Below are 20,624 nucleotides of genomic sequence, written 5' to 3' on the forward strand. Positions count from 1 at the left end.
TAACCATGTATGTTATACACTGTAACTATGTATGCCACTAGTTAATACTGATGCCATGCTGTTGATACAGTCGGGCCATGCTGTTGATAGACAAGAGCTGGCTGAGAGAGTTGTGATTGTTCAACCTGGAGAAGACCCCAGGGACATCTTGTTGTGGCCTTTTAATACTTAAAAGGGGCCTATGAGAAAGGCCCTTCTTTACAGACAGCTACTAGTGTTTGCTTTTCTTTCTATCTTTTGTTCTGTGTCAGCTCCAGAGCCTTTTTAGTCGGTGGGACAAGGTTAACCCATGCGTCTTACCACCTAATCAAGGCATTTTCTTTCGTAACCTCTCAATTTTGCTGCCTGCAGAAAGAATAATAATGATACCTCAAGAGTTTTCTAATAACCCATCTCAAAGCAACCGATCTAAGGGGTGAAGCAAGGATTTGTTCTGCTTCACAAATGCAGGAAAGCACTGAGGTTTTCCAAACAAATTTGCTGAGCGCCATGTTGCTTACTGAACTAGGCATAAATGCTCTTCTGCAGTGGCTGTGATATTTCAGCTTGCCTCCTTGTTGAGAGCTGTACAACTGCATCACCACCAGCTCCCACCAAGAGGCTCAAATGTCTCCATGTTGACTCTGCTGACCTCACATCACTGAAGAGTATTTCTTCCTTGCACTGCCTGCTTATAGCCCAAAACCAGTCAGTCTTACTCTATGCTGACCAAAAGTCAGTGTGAGAACTACATGGAGCTTGTAGTCTCTATGGGAACCCAGATATCTACTTGAAATCCATGTTCTCATTACAAACTCTGCACAAGTTCTTGGTACAAATGATTCCCAAGATAAGTAGAACTGAAAAAGCACCTCTCCGTTTGGCAGTATTCAGAGCTGGATAACAGCCAGGCTTTGTCCTGCCAGAGCCACACAAGCTTCAAAATCAATACAGACTACGTACAGAGCAATGATCAGCCTATGCATTTGACTCCTGTCCAGTCTGTTATGTTGATAGCACTGCTTATCTCATGCTCTAGTGACATCATTATTGTGCAAGCCTCTGGGGAAAGCTGACAGCCCCAGCCTTTTTCATTTGTCAATGTTTTTTAAGAGCTGATATTGCAGAAGCTAAAGGTAACTTGAGAAACCGTTAGACAGACGTGTATGGAAAATAAATGGGAACAAGCTCGGGAGCTGGCTTCCAAGTATTTCAGTGCATGCTTCCTTAACAATTTAGCTTAGAATTTGCATGTAAAGTTGCATATATGATTCTTTTCCTGAATATTACACCATCTTTTCTCCCTGGAGCTTTTAAAAGACTGTAAGATACTGTAAAAGACGGTAACAGGCTTTTGTAGTTCTTGTAAATAGACTTACTGTATGAAGAGTTCTGAGATCCACAGATTTCTGATCTGTGAATATGCAACATATCCATATATTCAAGCAACAAACAATCTGATGAAATAAGCAATACCACTTCTCAAATGTCCAAACTGCTGAACTGATAGACTACCTTGTGAGAGTATTCATCACTGAACTGACTTAAATTAGTCCCCCAAGTGCTTATTGATCAGCCATCAAGTATACACTGAAGAGAGAGAGCAAGGTCGTAATTCTGCAGATGCTGAACTGTCACCATGACATATGCTGCACTTCTCTGTTGTAGTGAACACATGTACTAGTACCCTTATGAAATTAAATGGTGAGTTTATCTCCTATTAATTCCGCAGGTTTATTTTGCAGATCCAGTGATGTAAAATAGAGATTTTTGTCAGATAACTAAGTCAGACTACAAGCAGATGAAAAAAATGCTACCCAAACTATGTACTCTCCTGCTTGTAGGTGACAGACTGTTCACTTAGTGATATAAACGTCTTGTTTCGTGTGCCAAATTTTCAGCATCATTCACAAGAGCTCAGCAAGCAGGCTTAGGGCAGAGGATAGCACTTAGCACAGGGAAGGGCACATTAGATAATTATTTAACTTAAACCCACTAAAAACCATTACATTGTTATCTGGGCAAATCCATCAACAAGACAGTAATTGTTGCTGTACTTCTGTGGGCTACAAGAGAGGAACGTTCCCATAGCAAGGCGCTGACTTTCCTTTTCTACATACATACTTCTTTCTAGAAAACCTCTTAACCCAGCATAACAAAGACTCAATGCTACAAACCTGAAATACATTGGAATTACCACATGCTTTATTTTTATACTAAAACTGCATAATTAAGACCTTTTTCATAGTGTTTCTCAGGAAACTGGCATTTACCAGAACAGAGGTTCATCCCTGTTGCAATTACCGTGTTTGAATTGCTTCCGAATTGTCTCTGTCGTGAGTTCTCATCAAAAGGTGGAGTTGCAAAGGATTCATTAAATTAGGCTAGCCAATGCTTTCCCCCAAGAAATAAGCAAAACCTTATGCCAATTTGACTACATCAGTGGCCTCTAGCAGTTAAGCAAGCTCAGTAATAGCTGTTTTTGGCATCCTGTTCATTTCCCAACCAACCTCTGATGTATTTCTAGGAACTGTCACTGATGTATTACTACCAATACAGAATTACTGATTTCACCTTCTGAGATCTCTGGTGTGCTACAGTAAGCTGAACTTAACTCTTCCACAGAGAATCCAGATTCTGTGTTATTTCAGCAAAGAAAAAAGAAAATCTGGCAGCAACTACCTTGAGAAATTAAACAGCCAAGATTTTTAGAGAGTAAGATAAAGCAATGGAAAATGCAAGCAGCACAGCAGCCCTGGCTTATTTAATATGAAATTGTTTGCTTTGGACTCTCCCTACTTTTCCATTTTTCTGAAAGCCTTACGTTTGTGTTGCTTGTGAAAAGTGTGATGCCAGTAGGAGTAATTTGGAAAGCCAAGTGGGAGACACAAAGATGGATGTTTACCATGTGCATCACTTTTCTCTACCATTTGCTCTCATTCAGATTGCTGGAACAGCTCTGTATTTTTAGCAAACTTGTTACCTCTTTGATCCCTCCCTGACTCCTTTAGAGGTCATTTATGATGCTCTGACTCCTAAATAAATCCTGTGGAGATCTCCTTCCATTGCAAGAAAAATGTCTGCCTACCTTCTGTTTCTTGCCATTCCAAACAACTCAGACATTATTGCCATATTCCAGCACTTGATCCGATAATACAAGATATTTTAGCTTTCCAGTGAAATGGAAGAAGAGTTTGACTGGGGAGCTCTCACTGTTGCAAAGAGGATCTGTTATAAAATCAGTAATCTGTTGCCTCCTTATGTCAACATGCAAGAGGATTTCTAAATCTCTAAGTTCACAAAAACCACCTATGCAAACCTGCTACAGCTTTCCATTTGACCAACTCTTATCCCTGTAACGGCCAGGAAACAAAGCATGCTTTGTGACCCCACACAACTAAGTGGGCTCCTCTTTCCCCATCTCCATTCACTCAAAAGATACACCTCACTTTAGTTTCAACAGCTCATATTCTTATGTAAAACACGGGACTAATTACTAGTATACATTGCCTGATAGGGTAGGAGGGAGATGAGTAAGAGAGGAAACGAAGCAGCTGGGATGCTGCAGATCTCAAACTACCAGCTGGCTAGCACAGACAGGGAGAAGCCATGCACGATTAAAAGTACTTCACCACTCATAAACTACAGAGCTTGCAATATACAGAATGAAGCTCAGCTATTTAATTATTATTAATAATCAGTAGCAATTCTTTTAAAATGCCTTTTTTTTCTGGATCATTCTAGATGAACTGGTTTCAAGATACCTGGTGCTTGAGAAGCCTGAAAGGAGGTGTGGTGAGGCCTCAGGACTCACTGGCATGCTAGAGATGGGTGGTAGAGCTTCTCATCATTTGGGTGTGAAACAAGCATTTAATTCAGCCCTCGATCCCATAGTATTACAGAAATCCAGGCATGTATTATCTTAATACATGTCCCTAAGGGACCCACTCTTTATCTGAGAAGTTCAAGGAATAACAAGTAAAACACGCAATTTCTTTGCATTGACTATAGACCTGTGTCTCCAAACAAGAACCTTTTACTACCTCAGCTGTTAGTGGTTTTAATTCCAGTCTCTCATTCTCTTCAGCACACTTTTATGCACAACTTGTTGTTTGGTTTTTAATTTTGGAAGGTGACCTTACTTTGCAGACCTTTCTTGTATGATAAGGAATGACAGTAATAAGTAAACAGATTTATTAAACCCATCTTCATACACATTAAAGTCCCAATACTTTCCCCTCATTCAAAGGCTTTAGAGGTATTTAAAGTAAAACAAGGCTTTGCAGTTTAACAGTTATGTCTCATGAAGGTACCATTCCTTAAAAACCCACAACAGAACCAAATAGTAGGGAGAGTCTTTGACATTTGTATAGTATTCACAGATCTGAAATCAATTTGCTTTCTTTTGGACACAAAGATTTATCTTACAACAGTAAAATTTCTATTTTGTTTTATCCTTCCCCCTCAGTAAATCATGGGGCACACAGGAAGATGACTTCTCCTTTTGTAAGTGACTGAGAAACATAGCCCCCAGAGATCAAAACTGTAAATACTTGCTTGGTAAGGCCATTATGATCTCATTCAGTAAACAGCAAATGCCACACAGAATTAAAAACCTGTGCATGAGATTTCCATCTGTCTAGATATTGCTCTACCTTCATGTATACAAGCAGATGTAATACGCAGATCTGCTGCTGATCATTCTAAACATACAAGAGTGGAACAGATGTTACTCTCCACCATACATCACTTTACTATGCATGGGTTATATGTGGCTAAATGCTGAAGAGCTGTAATCAATGACCTTTGCAATCAATGGAAAGCTGGACAATGGAGTTAATGGTGTAGATCATTTTACTGGAAGATGATGCTTGCATCTGATTAGACAAAGGGGTTTGATCTCCCCATATTAGAACTTGCAAATCTACGCAGTTGTGGTCAATGGCTCAATGCCCAGTTGGAGACCAGTAATGAGTGGTGTCCCTCAGGGATTGGTGTTGTGACCGGTCTTGCTCAACGTCTTTATCACTGACATGGACAGTGGGATTGAGTGTGCCCTCAGCAAGTTTGCCAATGACACCAAGCTGTGTGGTTCTGTTGATACGCTGGAGGGAAGGAATGCCATCCAGAGGGACCTTGACATGCTTGTGAGGTGGGCTGATGCCAACCTCATGAAGTTTAACCATGACAAGTGCAAGGTCCTACACCTGTGTTGGAGCAATCCCAGGCACAGCTACAGGTTGGCCAGGGAAGAGATTCAGAGCAGCCCTGTGGAGAAGGACTTGGGGGTGTTGGTCTGTGAGAAAATGAACATGAGCCGGCTGCAGTGTGTGCTTACAGCCCAGAAAGCAACCGTATCCTGGGCTGCACCAAAAGGAATGTGGCCAACAGGTCAAAGGAGGTGATCCTGCCCCTCTGCTCTGCTCTTGTGAGACCTCACCTGGGAGCATTGTGTGCAGTTCTGGTGTCCTCAACATAAAAAGGACGTGGAACTGTTGGAACAAGTCCAGAGGAGGCCACGAGGATGATCAGGGGATTGGAGCACCTCCTGTATGAAGACAGGCTGAGAAATTTGGGGCTGTTCAGCCTGGAGAAGAGAAGGCTGTGTGGAGACCTCAGAGCAGCCTTCCAGTATCTGAAGGGGGCCTACAGGGATGCTGGGGAGGGACTGTTCGCTAGGGACTATGGTGACAGGACAAGGGGTAATGGGTTGAAACTTAAACAGGAGTTTAGATTGGATATAAGGAAGAAATTCTTTACTGTAAGGGTGGTGAGGCACTGGAATGGGTTGCCCAGGGAGGTTGTGAATGCTCCATCCCTCTCAGTGTTCAAGGCCAGGTTGGATGAAGCCTTGGGGGATATGGTTTAGTGTGAGGTGTCCCTGCCCATGGCAGGAGGGTTGGAACTGGATGATCTTAAGGTCCTTTCCAACCCTAACTATTCTGCGATTCTATAATTCTTTGATTTCCAGTGACTAAAACTGGAACCCAGATGACAAGCTATTTACACCTACACTGCAGGTGCTGGAGAATTAGGGGAAGTAAACTTCATCCCAAGAAACCACCCTGTGATAGTAACCTAATTCAAACTGTGCACATGCTCTGTATCTTATTCAAAAAAACTTCCTATTTTACAAAAATCTTAAATTCTGAGAAAGGAATTAGCATTCACAGGAAGCCGTAACATGGAAGTTAATATCTGAATTAATCTGTAGCCATCAGTGGGAACATATAGCACTAGTGTGAAGAAGAGTGAAAACAGTGAAGCACAGTCCTGCAGATTTTCACTGGTGATTCAGCAAAGTATTTCAGCACATGCTTCACAGTTTTTCTGTCCTGGGAGCACAGGCACTAATCCTGCGCCTCACCAGGCACTGGAGTTATGCCACTGTTTAATTGAAACAAGACTATCTTCAGGGCTTACTCACCACTGAAACCCCACTTGAGCAATGGTTTCTACAGTCCCTGATCTCCTGCAGCTGTGTGAATTGTCTGCAGCTATCATTACTTTGCAGAAGCTGATCCCAGCATACTTCATTGACTACAGGCCTGAGCCAACAAGGTTTTGCAGTATTGTACCCTGCAAAATCAGTGCTGATTTCAGAAGGGAAAAAAAAAAAAAACCCATGTTTAGGTAGGTTTTAGGAATCTGTGTCCATAAGCACAATCCAGAAGAACCCAGGGCATTGAGACAGGTCTGATTTTCTTTGGATCTCCTTTTTGCCACCTAAGTTGTTCTTATGTTCAAATGTTCTTCAACCCATCCACTGATGGGTGCACAATCTTCCCTGGGTCAAAAGAAAAACCAAAGAGATGCAGAAAAGTAATATTTGCCCGATCTCTGCCTCAGGAGAGGTGGTCTCTGCTATCCTCAACTAAGATCACAAATTGCTTCTTGATGTAAATATTGTGGCTTCTTTTTATGGTCCTCCCAAATCTTGAGGACAGGGAAAGAGGCAGACTAGAGATTTTCCAAAGGGTTAGCAGCAGTTTGCCAGGATGCTCATAGTGGGGTTTTTCTTTTCTTGCCCCCCTAAATGGTATGAAAAGCCTACACAATCATCTTTATTTCTTTTCATTATTTACTTATCCCAGTCTGGAGGAGAGGAGGGCACATAAGTAACATTTAGACAGCACAGCACTGGATTTGCAAGCACCTATGATTTTTACTGAAGCGTAGTCCATGAGTCAAACCAAGCAGATGTCAGTATGGCCAAAAACAAGGCAGAAAAGGCAGAAGTCTTGCTCTGGTAAGCTCTGAGTAGACATGTCTCCTTAAGAACCAACAAAACTTCTAATAAACTAGCTTAGCATAGTCTGGGGGGAAAAAGGGTCAAAAGCATTAGCATAAGTATTCTAAACAAGTGAGTAGTCTTTCCAAAAGAGATAGTTTAGACTTGTGTAAAAAGACAAAAATATCCATCTCCATTGGGGGGTAACTTACTAGATGAAAGACCATTTAAAGCTTAAGAAGAAGCCTGATATGGAATTTGCATAAGATAAGCTAAGTAAGTAACTGTACTTACTGTGTAAAGCTCGTTAAGTACTTTCATTAAGTCTTCATGAAGCTGAAACGCAATCTCTTTGCTCTGTAATTAGAAAAAAATCATTAGAAAAAGGCATGTAACAACTGCAACGTACATTTGCTTCTTGATATTCGTAATCATTGCTCATCCTTGATAGTGAATGCAACGTTGCTCACAAAGCCACTGTTCTGACAGATTTACAGAGCACTAAACATACTGATGCAGGGATGCAGAAGTAGACAGGTAACATCTGGACACAAGACTTCTAAAGTTAACCCAGAAGAAATCCGAGAGATTTTCCTGTGAAGCGTCAGGAAATTCGGTGCGCAAAGAATGGGTGAAATTCAGGATTAAGGTTATAAGCCTTTTTAATGGAACAGACTGTGCACTGTCTTATAACTGCCACAATATATACAAAAACGAAACCACATAAACCATGATATTCTAGAGGGACATCCCACCCAATTTTACACCTAGAATAGTCTTTGTTTCTCAGCACATGCAACTATCTAAATATTTATGTTAGAAATAATTGTGGCTCCTCTTCGAAACAGATACCCAACTGCACAATACTGCACAGAGCAGGCTGCTGAAACAGCTTTGTTTAGCTTTTCTGGACTGTTGTCTTCACTTTCATTCTGACCCAGAAAAAGAAATTCTTAGCGGTAGTTATTAACAAAAGCAAGTACATCAAAATAAAAGTATTTAATTTGAGTCTCATTCAGATACATTCCTTTGTTTGTTGTCCCTAGTAGTTCAATTAGATGAAAATCATGGCAACTGTGCAAGAACTGAAAGCATTTGTACCATTGCCTTTGGAAAACAGCTATAGAATAGAGCTATGGGACTTGGCAAACAGCCTGGCTACATTTCTTCTGCAATGCTCAGCATTGTAACATCCATGCTGGAAATGTCAGCCTTATTTTCTGTGAATAAATTGATATTAGCTCAGCTTCTAAAACCTCCAACTTCATCATAGATAATGGCTGTAGCTATGAGAAGTACTTTGTATTTGTATAGGAGCCACAGGAAAATCCTCAGGGACAGCTCATCTCCAAAGCTGCTAACACATACTTGGCCATTGCTAAAACACCTGCAGGAATAATGGTTTCTGAATGAGAATTTCCAGTGCAACGCCCACAAATGAAGAGGAACCATTCCACACATCCCACCCACTGTGTCTTCCAAGAGGCTGAAACAGACACACACAGTAGCTGGAACACAGCGTTTTCAATTATTTCTCCTGTTCCCACTGTCATACTTTGAACTCTGGGCAGTATTATAAGGCACTTGCCATATCAGTTATCAGTATTCACTTCAATCCTTTCATGCAAGATGATTTTTAACCAACAAGAAGCTAGAAATACAAATTAAAACACACTTCAGTGAAATTCTTGTATACCCAAGGGCATTATATATAAGAATGCTGGTGAGGGACTATTCATTGGGGACTATAGTGACAGGACAAGGGGTAATGTGTTAAAACTTAAAGAGGGGAGGTTTAGATTGGATATAAGGAAGAAATTCTTTACTGTCAGGGTGGTGAGGCATTGGAATGGGTTGCCCAGGGAAGCTGTGAATGCTCCATCCCTGGCAGTGTTCAAGGCCAGGTTGGATGAAGCCTTGGGTGATATGGTTTAGTGTGAGGTGTCCCTGCCCATGGCAGGGGGGTTGGAACTGGATGATCTTAAGGTCCTTTCCAACCCTGACTATTCTATGATTCTATGATTAGCTGTAGTAGCTAAGGCACAGTGAGACAGAGGCTTTGAAGCCAAGGTAACATAGAACTACTATGAAACTTTCCTTAGTGCTTGCACTTTTCAAAGTCTTGTATTTCTCAGGAGGTATGCTCTACTACTGAAGTATCTAGAACTTAAGATTTACCACTTATTTCTTTGCAACTATCAGATAATTTTCCTTTAATACTAAGGACAAAAATTTGTATGCATAACAGTGCCCAGCTTGTGAAGAACTGGAAAAGGATTGCAGATTTGCAAGCTGCTGTGGGGAAACACAGTAAAAGCTTTAGCAAAAATTCTGAATTGCTTTTCATTGCTTTACATTGGCACCCTGCCTTTAAAAGTCAGCAGCACAGCTCTGAAACAGCTTACACGTCTCCTCCAAGCTCCAAGTGGAGGCCACCTGTTTTCTCTTGGATAGCTGCTTCCATAGTGCTGAATATGAGTGGTCTGATTTTTAAATCACTTTAGCAGCAAAAAAGGACAAATAAGATGGTTGACATCAAGACTAGAAGATGAAACATCTCAAAGCTCATGATAACTCAAAACCTAAATACAGCAACACCGATTCCAAGGCAGCATGCTGTAACCTGGCAGTGCAAAAGTTTGTTTGAGAAGGTGAGACACAAAACCACAAGCCAATTTTCTCTTTACTCATAGCAGATTTTGTCATAAGCAAAGCACATAGTGAAGGATCAACACTCCTTTTTGGTTGCACCTTACTGCAAACAGACACAGAGTTGAGCATTCAGGGAATGATCGCTGTTTACTAGGACTCATTCCTGCTCTTTGCTGCTGTAGAGTTTTGTCCAGCCCTGAAGCACAAGTGATCTAGCCCTCAGGATTTACTGGCCACCATGCACACATTATCTCTTTCAGGCAACACATTGATCAGTGGTAAATTTGAAAGTGAATGGAAGAGATCACAGTAAAGAGGGATATATTTTTAGAAAAGGCTTTAAAATGGGAAGTGAAAAGAGATGGAGGGAGGTAATCAGGGAAAGGAGGACAGATTAGGAAGAGACAGCCTAGCAATGCCCCAGGATCACAGATGAGTCATCCTTCCACCCAATTCATCTCGGGACTCCAATCTGCAGGGGGTGCTTCTAGTGATGGATAACATGTCAGTTACTGCTTCTTGCTAATGACTGATTCTGTAGGAACTGACAAATAAGAATCAGGAAATTCGGTTACCTTAGCAGTATAAAAAGGATTTATTTGCAAGAACCAACACGTTTTACATTAGCATTTAAGATCAAGAAATACTGACTTGAGTGGCAAGCATTAGGGCTTTTAGTGTGTAATATATAGCGTGTTAGAGCACCAGATAAAAGGTGCATTTATTTTCAGTGGTTAATGGTTCTCCTATTTCTCTTTTATGCTACCTATCCCCTGCAGCAGCTCAGCATGTCTGAACTGTGTGCTCCTCTAGGAGCCTTTCCTCAGGGTAGCCAAACAAAAGAACATAAGATGAAGCACACATTTTCCTGGAGCTGAGTTGATGGCTCTTATCAGACCATTAAAACCTTACAAACGATCACTGAGGTGCATCTTTATTCACTATGTCCTAGAGAAACATATTAGCATTTATTAACCAAAAGAACAAAGAACATTACAAAAATGTTAGAGCACATGAAAACTCCACCTGAAAATGCTCATCTGGTGCAAAGCATTAAGAGACAGTAGTGGGTTTTTTTCTACCTGATAGCAGGATAGATCACACCCATGCACCAGTAAGTGTACCTAAGCCACCCCTTTCAGTTTGGGCTCAACTTAGAACCATAGAATAGTCATGGCTGGAAAGGACCTTAGGATCATCCAGTTCCAACCCCCCTGCCATGGGCACGGACACCTCACACTAAACCATGTCACCCAAGGCTTCATCCAACCTGGCCTTGAACACTGCCAGGGATGGAGCATTCACAACCTCCCTGGGCAACCCATTCCAGTGCCTCACCACCCTAACAGGAAAGAACTTCTTCCTTATATCCAGTCTAAACCTCTGCTGTTTAACCCGTTATCCCTTGTCCTGTCACTACAGTCCCTAGTGAACAGTCCCTCCCCAGCATCCCTGTAGGCCCCCTGCAGATACTGGAAGGCTGCTCTGAGGTCTCCATGCAGCCTTCTCTTCTCCAGGGTGAACAGCCCCAACTTTCTCAGCCTGTCTTCATACAGGAGATGCTCCAGTCCCTGATCATCCTCGTGGCCTCCTCTGGACTTGTTCCAACAGTTCCATGTCCTTTTTATGTTGAGGACACCAGAACTGCACACAATACTCCAAGTGAGGTCTCACAAGAGCAGAGTAGAGGGGCAGGATCACCTCCTTTGACCTGCTGGTCATGCTCCTTTTGATGCAGCCCAGGATACTGTTGCTTTCTGGGCTGTGAGCACACACTGCAGCTGGCTCATGTTCATTTTCTCATCAACCAACACCCCCAAGTCCTTCTCCTTCGGCTGCTCTGAATCTCTTCTCTGCCCAACCTGTAGCTGTGCCTGGGATTGCTCCAACCCAGGTCCAACTTCCAACACATCAGTGCTCCTACTGATGTTATCAAGATTTATATTTATGGATTAATGTCTGAGAAGCTGAAAGAATTATTCCACATTACTACCCTTTTATTGCAGTCTGTAAGAATTTTCCACATCGGTCAGAGCACAATTGGGCAGGCAAACTTTACTCTCTTCTTTTGTTTTAAACTGAAATTTTAGAGTCAGTTCAGTTCTTCCTGGAACTCTTTAGTGTCTCTATCTAGCACACAAAAGGCTACTCTCAGTTACATCATTCAGAGAAAATATCCTGTGACTATTGCTTTTAAATGAATCTGCTGCTGGTCCCTGGAGGAAGTGATGTGCAGACCCTTCTTTAAGGAGCTTTGATGAGCTGAAGTAACACTGACATAACCAACACACAGTAAAATGCCAGTCTATAGCAGCAAATAGTTTTGCTGTCCTTCTAAACCTGTAAATGTTTAAGGAAATCATGCAAAAAACCCTCAATATATGCCACAATCTTTATAGCATCAGATGGACTTGGCAGGTAGTCATATTCCTTGTTAATAGCCAGATTATGGGACTAAAATATTTATTGTGCTTGGCTTCTCCAGCATCTTTACTGTAAACACTGGAAGATATGTTCATCTTGGCTCATTACGGTTTCTGTCCAAAGAAAATACATGTTTATAAATTATAAATATACAAATCTGCTTGAGGATTTTGTGGGTGTGTTTATACAGTTGATTATTGATGCTGGGGTAACCAGAATCGCTGCATGAAATGTTCTGCATAATATTTTTCCCTTCTGCTTGACATTTTTCCTTATTACTCTATTCTTTAATTGTCCCCATGAGGCCATCTACCCCATCTGCCTGAAGAAACATGCAAGTATGCAAGGATTGAACTCTGCTACTTTATGTTTGCAATTTTATGAGCAGCATGAAGGCCAGGCATGAACAGTAATCTGTACTGCTTTTATATGCCAGCAACTAGAAAGAAGAGCTTAAGTGCCTATCTGGAAGTATGACATAATAGAATCAGATAAATGCCACAAAATCTCTGAACTAGATCCTATCTCTGTCCTGCATTTAGTACATTTAAACAGATGCTGGTTCCTGACCCCTGGAAAAAAAGAGTGACAAAGAGCTCCTGAGAGAATAAAAATCATTAATATCTACATGTTAAATGGGACAACCTAGACAGGAAATCCATGTACAGTTACCTGAATACAATATATCCCAGCCCATCAGAACATGTAAGGTAGAACCAACAGGGATCATCTCACCAAAGCAATCCAAATGTTGAGACAGATGTATACATGTACGCAAAAGGAAGAACCAGAATAAAGAATAGAGAGAGAAAAGGGCAAGGTACAAAGAGCATGGAGCACAGACACCCCTCATCACTGCATTTCATATAGACCAACACTGGGTACTACACACACCTTTTACAGAAAGACTAAAGAAAGGGGTTGCTGCATACTCATGACTTTGTGCTGTATCCAACACAGGAGACATCAGCAGGAAAGGGAACAAAACAATACTTGTAAGGATGGCCATGAAATTAGAAAATCATAGAATCATAGAATCAACCAGGTTGGAAAAGACCTTTAAGATCATCAAGTCCAACCATTATCCCAGCTCTGCCAAGTCAACCACTAAACCATGTCACTGACAGACTCATCTACACGGTTTGTGAATGCTTCCAGGGATGGTGACTCCACCACTGCCCTGGGCAGCCTGTTCCAATGCCTGAGCACCCTCTCTGTGAACAAATAAACCTCTCCTGGCACAGCTTGAGGCCATTTCCTCTTATCCTATCACTTGTACTTGGAAGAAGAAACCAACCCCATCTCATTGAATCCTCCTTTCAGGCAGTTGCAGAGAGTGATAAGGTCCCCCATGAGCCTTCTCTTCTCCAGACTAAACCTCCCAAGTCCCTAAGCCGTTCCCCATCTCTCTTGTGCTCCAGACCCTGCACCAGCTCCATTGCCCTTCTCTGGACCTGCTCCAGCACCTCAATGTCTCTCTTCTAGTGAGGGGCCCAGAACTGAACACAGGATTTGAGGTGCAGCCTCACCAGTGCCTATTCATTACTACAGCTCAAGGTGGGGCCAATCTTAGGACAGCATGCAAAACATCATCCTTCTAGAAAATAGTTATCTCACTTCATGGAAACGTTTCATTTGCGCACCTAATTGCCCACCAGTGAGGTGGAAGGAGTCAGTAAGGATTACCACTGAGAAGATGAATGGGAAGCCTCGTCCTCACAGGAAGAGGGAGGGGGAGAAAAAAAGGCAGCAGAAAGAGCCAAAAAGCTCAGAGTAACTTTGCTATTGTCTCCTCATCTTGTTTGTGAGCAATGGGGCAATCTACTCTGAGACACTCCCCTTCTCCAGACATGGAAGCAGAGCTAAAGCACCTAGGAAGATGCAGAAGCTGCTGCTGCAAAACTAAGAGAGAACTAAAACAAGGTCATAATAGTGATGCATACCACTATTAGGTGTAACTGTAAGATCTATAATTAAATGATCTCATTATTGAATATAGAGAAGTTTGATTAGCTGGTAATTACTTAAAATGACATTAAATGCTCCTATGTGCAATGCTGTGAGAGCCAATGGATTATAGATATGTTAGACAGGTGTATTTCCTGCCCTTGACCATGGACTGCAGTAAGTTATTAAACATGGACTTATTAAGTTCTTATTTTGAATTCTTCATGTTACCACTGTTCTTATTATTTACATTTATTACTTAGAGAAAGTACATGTTTCATGGAATAGTATGATCAGGCACAAGTGTAGAAGTACCTGCAGGATATAGCATGTCTCTAACCTGAAATCTGCGAACAATGAACAAATCCCATTTGCTTTCATAGGGATGACACTACCTGAGACTGACTATGGTTTTCTCTGACAGAATTTTATTCCAAATCCAGTCTTTTTTAGAAGTAGCCTACAGAAAGTAACAGAAATTGTTTAAATGTTTTATTTGATGCTTACAGATCTCCAGCAAATTCCATGCTATTTTCTTTAGGGAGAATATAATTTTGATGGAGGAGAGCACTGGATGTCACTTTCTCATTCTAAGTGCACTTTCTCTTTGCTCCTGTGACCTCTCTCCCACAAGAGGGACTGCAGTACAGGAATGTGCTTTGCACCTCATCTCTTCCTGTTGCCTGATTGATCTCCATTAAGGAGCTCTGAGGCAGTCTGTGACATATCTTAAGCTAGACTGTCCATTCACATCTGAGAGAAATTATTACAGAATCATAGAATGGTTTGGATTGGAAGGGACCTTTAAAGACTATTATGGTTGAAGCTGCCCATTTGGACTAAATGTAGACAGCTTATGTTCTTTATCAGTAAGGCAAGATGATTTGCTAATAGCTTCACCTTCTGCACAGGTCTTGGTTTTCTCTCTGTCCAGTGTTGTTCACCTCGTAACTCCCTTTTCCCAGAAGAGAAACTGGAGCTTCATCATTCAAGGTATAATCAGTTGTGCAGCTAGGAACTAACGACATATAAATCATCAGTACTTCGCCACAAACACTGCAGCAAGAACTGTGCACACAGGGAGTTACTGGAAATACCAACTTTCTCCAAGAAATATTGACTCCTGGCAGACTGTCCTAAAAATGTGTGCTCAGAAGTGATACTGGTGAACAACCACTGCCACTTTCAGGCCACATGCGCATGAACCTCACTTACAGCATGGTGAGGTGCCACATGTCTTCCTGCCACCCTGCCCCTCACACTACCAGCCTGACCCAGATCCCTTCACACAGCCTTTGGGCCATGCTGCACCTCAGCTAACAGCTGATTGATGTGACACTTTCATGCTGAGAGTCAGCTGGCAAACCCTGATGAAAGGTAGGATAGGGCTGTTGAGGATCTGGGCTCCACTAATGTGAGCTCCAGATTATTGCACAGCAGGATTCCCCCAATTTCCCTTTTCTTAATTCCCCTGTAGAAGAGCCTATTTAGGAATAAAAAAGCATGAACTTGTGCTTCTTCAAGAAGCTTTGCTAGAAAGGGAAAATTTGAGATGTTGCACATTCCTGGGCACCACATGGAGGAAAGAGACAAGTCTGTCAGGAAGATGGGACAATATGCTTCCTGTTAATGCACTGAAAATGTCCAAGTATTCTCCTGCTTCCAAGAGACAAGCTGAAGCAATCTCCATTAATAAGTTATGAGTGAATAAAGGAGGACACACACTTTTCCACAGAAAAACTTATCTAGATCTTTTCATATAGCCTACCTAGAGAGAAGGGAAGGAAAAGCAAAGATTTCCAGTGCTAAAGAACTGAACTACGCTGAAAGCAAACAGGCTGGTCTAATAATGTACACCTAAGGAAGAAGAGATTTGGTGATGTGAAATAAACAACTGAAAAAACTATTCCTGATTCAATACCAAAAGATTTCTGCTGGTCCACGCAAGTCTGAGGTATCTCCACATAGCACTGCAGCATGATCAAATTGCTTTTCCCATTGTCTTTTTAACTTAGAACCCTAGAATCTTAGGACTTCTGCAATAATTGTCCATATTAGTATGTTTAGTGGTTTGTGAACTAGTTTTATGCATCAGACGTATTATATGAACAGACCATTACTAAGAAATTGTAAATTTCAACTCTATTACTGCTACTGGTTTTAATATACACTAATAAATTTGATTCCTGTTTTTACTTTTTTCCTTTAAGTACAACCTATGTGGTCCCTAAATGATTCTTCTTCCCACCCCATCATTATCTATATAGGACTGTGGTCAGGTATATGTGAAATCAGTTCCCTGTTTTGAAAACATTATTTGGGCACTGCTGCCGTCATTCAGTCACACATCCTTTAACCTTTATTGGTTTTGAACTCTTTTCAGTGTGACGCTTACCTACCAGCATCCCACTGTGACCAACGGATACGCATTTATAATCTATATGTATTTCAGAACATTAAAACAACAGTGACTACAAACACACTATGCAGATCACAAACTAAGACTGCCCAGAGTGCATGCTTAGCACAAGAGGGATTTACACACTGTATGTGTTATGAAAACAAATAATGGGCACGTAACAAGGACAAACATGGAGAGACAACACTTAAATGATCTAGTAGAAAAAGTTATGTTATCAAAAGTGTATGTTTGTATTTAATATTGAGAAGGGACAGAAACACTTTTAGGAGCATTGCAGCATACACTACTACCTTTATGCTATGGCATTACAAGGCACACCCTTACTTTGGCTTGAATGTTTCTTGCATAACAGAGTTACAATGAAATACTGTTTTTACAAATAATTCATTAATACCGCATTACTATTTTGGGAGTCCTAAGTGAAAACTGTTTCCTTTCTGCATGGGTAGACAAGTGTGCTTTTGAGAGAACAGGCTTTTTCCCCTACCTTTTGGATATTTGCAATTCAGCTCTTAAGGTCACCAGCATATACAGCAATTTCCCAGGCATTTCAGCACTAAGAATTTGCTCCATGAGAACAGTCATGAAGAATTTATACATGTGCTAAAACACATTTTATGCTACGTGTGCTGGTTCTTCTCCTCAAATGCTACCTATTAGGACACTTCTGCCTCCCTCATGCATCTTGCAAGCCCGTCTGGAGAACTGCAGGAGAGGCATTACCTTCTTGAACATCCTGGTGGAGTCTTCGCTTATCTGCATGAACCGCATGATCACATTGTTCAGGTAGATATCGCTCAGTGTTGCATGGTCTTTGCTTTCTCTTCTCACTTGGTTCAGGAGTAAGTACCAGCAATTCACCGGTGACAAGAGGTTCTGATCTTTCCTAAGGAGAAGATACACACATGTATTATGTATAGAAATATAAAAGTTACATTATTAACACAAACATCTCCCTGACATTTACAGGCCTAACTCGTTCTGTAAAAATGGTTGCTTCTGAACAGTCGGTCAATCCATGCTTGGAATAACTCAGGTTAGGCAAGCTTCAGATCACTTCTAAGACATATCTTACAAATCCCATGAGGCATGGACACAAACATATAGAAAAAGTGTAAGAATTCTGAACACTGCAAACCAGCTGAGAGTCTAAACCACCCCAAACTCTCCACAAAGCTCACGACTGCTGACAGATGGAGTACTTGTGTATTCAAAAATCAACAAAGATCACTGTTGAAAGAGTAACAGTGATTAATTTTTGACATTAGAAATAAACAAGCACTGCAAGCGCATCCCAAATCCTTCCTGAGTAATATCACAGGTGTAGCTGTTTCACTGCAATGGATTTGTATAACTACTTAAAAGTAGTTTACGTCACAAGCATACATATTCTGTGATCAGCATTCATAAATACAGTGCTACCGCCAATCCCAGATGGTTCAGTTACAAGACAAACAGCTTTTCCCACAGCAGTCCAGTTTGGAATTTCCTTGTCAGGCTTTTTGTATTGTAGGCCCACTCCAAGCTTATAATATTGCAAAAAGCAACATCACAGATGACTTCTTATTTCTTTTATACAAAGCAAAATAAAAATACAAATAGTTCAAGAACAGTTTCACAGCCAACAATAACTTATTCATAAAATTTGCCTTATGATTTTATTGAAATTTCAAGTTTGCCTTGGAACTAAATGCTTGAGAAACTTGCTGCTCTTGGGTTTCTTTTTCTTCTTCTTTCCCCCTCTTGTGCAGGGATATTCCTATGTCAAAAGGATCAAGCACGTGATGATAAAAACAGGCAGAGGTGGTGTTGAATGGAGGGAGAAACTCCTTCAACTCTTGGTAAATTGTCGTAATAATTAACTCTTCCCACTGTTAGAAACATGCCCTTTAATTCCTCATCTAGTTGTCTACCTTTAGCTTTTACCTCAGAATCAAAGCAATGACAAATGATTAACAGACAAAAGCCTTTTCTTAAACATCAGTGCTTTGCTTTGCTATGAATCAGCAGTGAGTTAAGGAATCTTCCCCATTTTATTGGAGATGGACATCTTAAGTGTTACAGCAAGGAGCTTCTGGGTTTTATCAGCCAGGTCAGCCAACATGAGAAGCCCTGAAGGGCCATGCTGATATTACTAGGTTCTCACTGCTTCTGCATGTCCCATAACTAATCCGTCAGACCTTCTTGCCTGTTCTAGGAAGAATGGTGGGAACAGCACAGGTCCACCAGTTAACAGTTACACAGTTTAAGTGACTTTTGCTGCTTTCTATTTTGCTCTGTTTTCTCAAAGCAGGGAAATGCAGAGCAAAGCCAAAGGTAGGACTCCAGCAATAACCCCTGAGCACATCTGCCAGTCTGGATTTAACATGCTTAAGAACAAGGAAAGATGTTTGTATGCACAAGGCAAAAAGATTTTTCCACAGGCTGAATAAAAGCCTCTTGAAGTGGTGACATAAGCCCACGCTGGTTATTTCACAGACTCACCGAGTCACTTAACTGAATGTGAAGACATATACTACTGCTCTTTTGAACTGTGCAAGCTGTATTTGGCTTAACTTTTATATTGCCAGATGTGTTTGGAAAAGACCTTTGCCCTGAAACAAAAGCTCTATCTATGTATCTCCAGCACAGCACTGACTGGACAGTGGAAAAAGTAACTTATTTTTTGGTTTTGCAAATACAGAATATTGTTCTATACCCCTACGCATAACAGGGCCAAGAGAACGCATTTATTAATCAGCTCAAGCCTGGAAAATAACCAGATGAGGCTATGCCAGCAAGTAATGCATTTGAAACACTTTAGAATGCATGCTGTACACTGGTTTTGCCAGATGCTACTCGACCAATTTTGGTTCACACATGTTACTATGCCATGCATAAAATTGCAAGCAAGGCATAACATTCACATCATCTTCATTTCTTGGAATAAGAAGGGTCAAGAGGAAGCTCAAGCCCACATGTAACAACAAATCAAAGTAGATTTCTTTCTTAATGCCTTTTTGCCAAAATTCTTGTCCTTTTTCTTTCTAATGGTGACTAACCCTTATTTAGACACTTTCAGATCCTATGAACTCCACTGTAACAGATCAGCACACAGCTTTCAAGTCTTCTTGGGGCTCTGCATCTTCCAGATACTTGTCTGTATTTCAGGCAGTTTAAATTCCATATGGTACAACAGGGGTAATATTTGTGCAGCTTACCTTTTAAGAAACTGAACCCACTTGCCAAAAGCTTACATGAATAATTGTAGGGGGCCATACCACCAAAACAGGATTTAGGCACCCATCTACCTTCAGCTGCAATGAGAACTGCTATGCTGCAAAACAGGAGTGGGAATTTTAAATATGCCTTTGAACCTGGGCTCAGCCTAGCAGTTCTCAAAACCAGCAGAAGTAGAGAGTGGTGTAGCACTCCAGTAATGGCTAACATGGGGTGAAAAGGGAAGGAAATCTCTCTCACTTGTACTGCTGATGATCCTTTGTACTTCTTGTTTTTGCCATGAACCTCTCTGCCAATTTTTCCAGGTTTCGGGAATACTCCATCTCTATTTCCGACTTCTTGCGGAAGAAATCCTGCAGATCCTGAAGAAGTTGCACTCTTATTTCAGTCTGCTGCTCCAGGCATTTCTGCTGCTCGATGAGTTGAGCTCGGATCTCTAATGAAGGAAACACATATTGAAACAAGGGGAACAGAAAATCACAAAATGGAATTTATAAACCTTTAGAATTAGTTTTAAGCAATGTTAAGTTCAATGGCTTTGTAACAGTAGCAGTGGAAAATTACTGAGGTGCATAATACATAGAAAAAAATAGAGTACAGATAGAGAACATACTGGCACAAGATAAATCATTATAGTTGATGTGGTCTTAAGAAAAACAGTCTAGAAAAACAGGACACAGGGATAAGGAGTATCTGGGAATAGCAGGTGTCCAGGATAGGCTGTGGGTAAACTAACTGATAAGTAGGAGG

The 20,624-nt window shown here is 41.1% G+C and overlaps 1 protein-coding gene across 2 annotated transcripts in view; it reads right to left on the bottom strand.

The window, feature by feature from the left end:
* Positions 1 to 20,624, bottom strand: part of SRGAP1 (SLIT-ROBO Rho GTPase activating protein 1) — a 150,716-nt gene that overhangs the window by 52,448 nt on the left and 77,644 nt on the right. For both annotated transcript variants that reach the window (XM_034062883.1, XM_034062882.1), the window contains exons 2-4: positions 20,115 to 20,310; positions 17,379 to 17,541; positions 7,505 to 7,567 (exon numbers count right to left, since the gene is read on the bottom strand). In XM_034062883.1, the coding sequence (XP_033918774.1) occupies positions 7,505 to 7,567; positions 17,379 to 17,541; positions 20,115 to 20,310 (422 nt within the window). The remainder of the gene's footprint in view (positions 1 to 7,504; positions 7,568 to 17,378; positions 17,542 to 20,114; positions 20,311 to 20,624) is intronic.

The sequence above is a fragment of the Melopsittacus undulatus genome, chromosome 5 (genome assembly GCF_012275295.1).
Source record: "Melopsittacus undulatus isolate bMelUnd1 chromosome 5, bMelUnd1.mat.Z, whole genome shotgun sequence".
Classification (NCBI taxonomy): domain Eukaryota; kingdom Metazoa; phylum Chordata; class Aves; order Psittaciformes; family Psittaculidae; genus Melopsittacus; species Melopsittacus undulatus.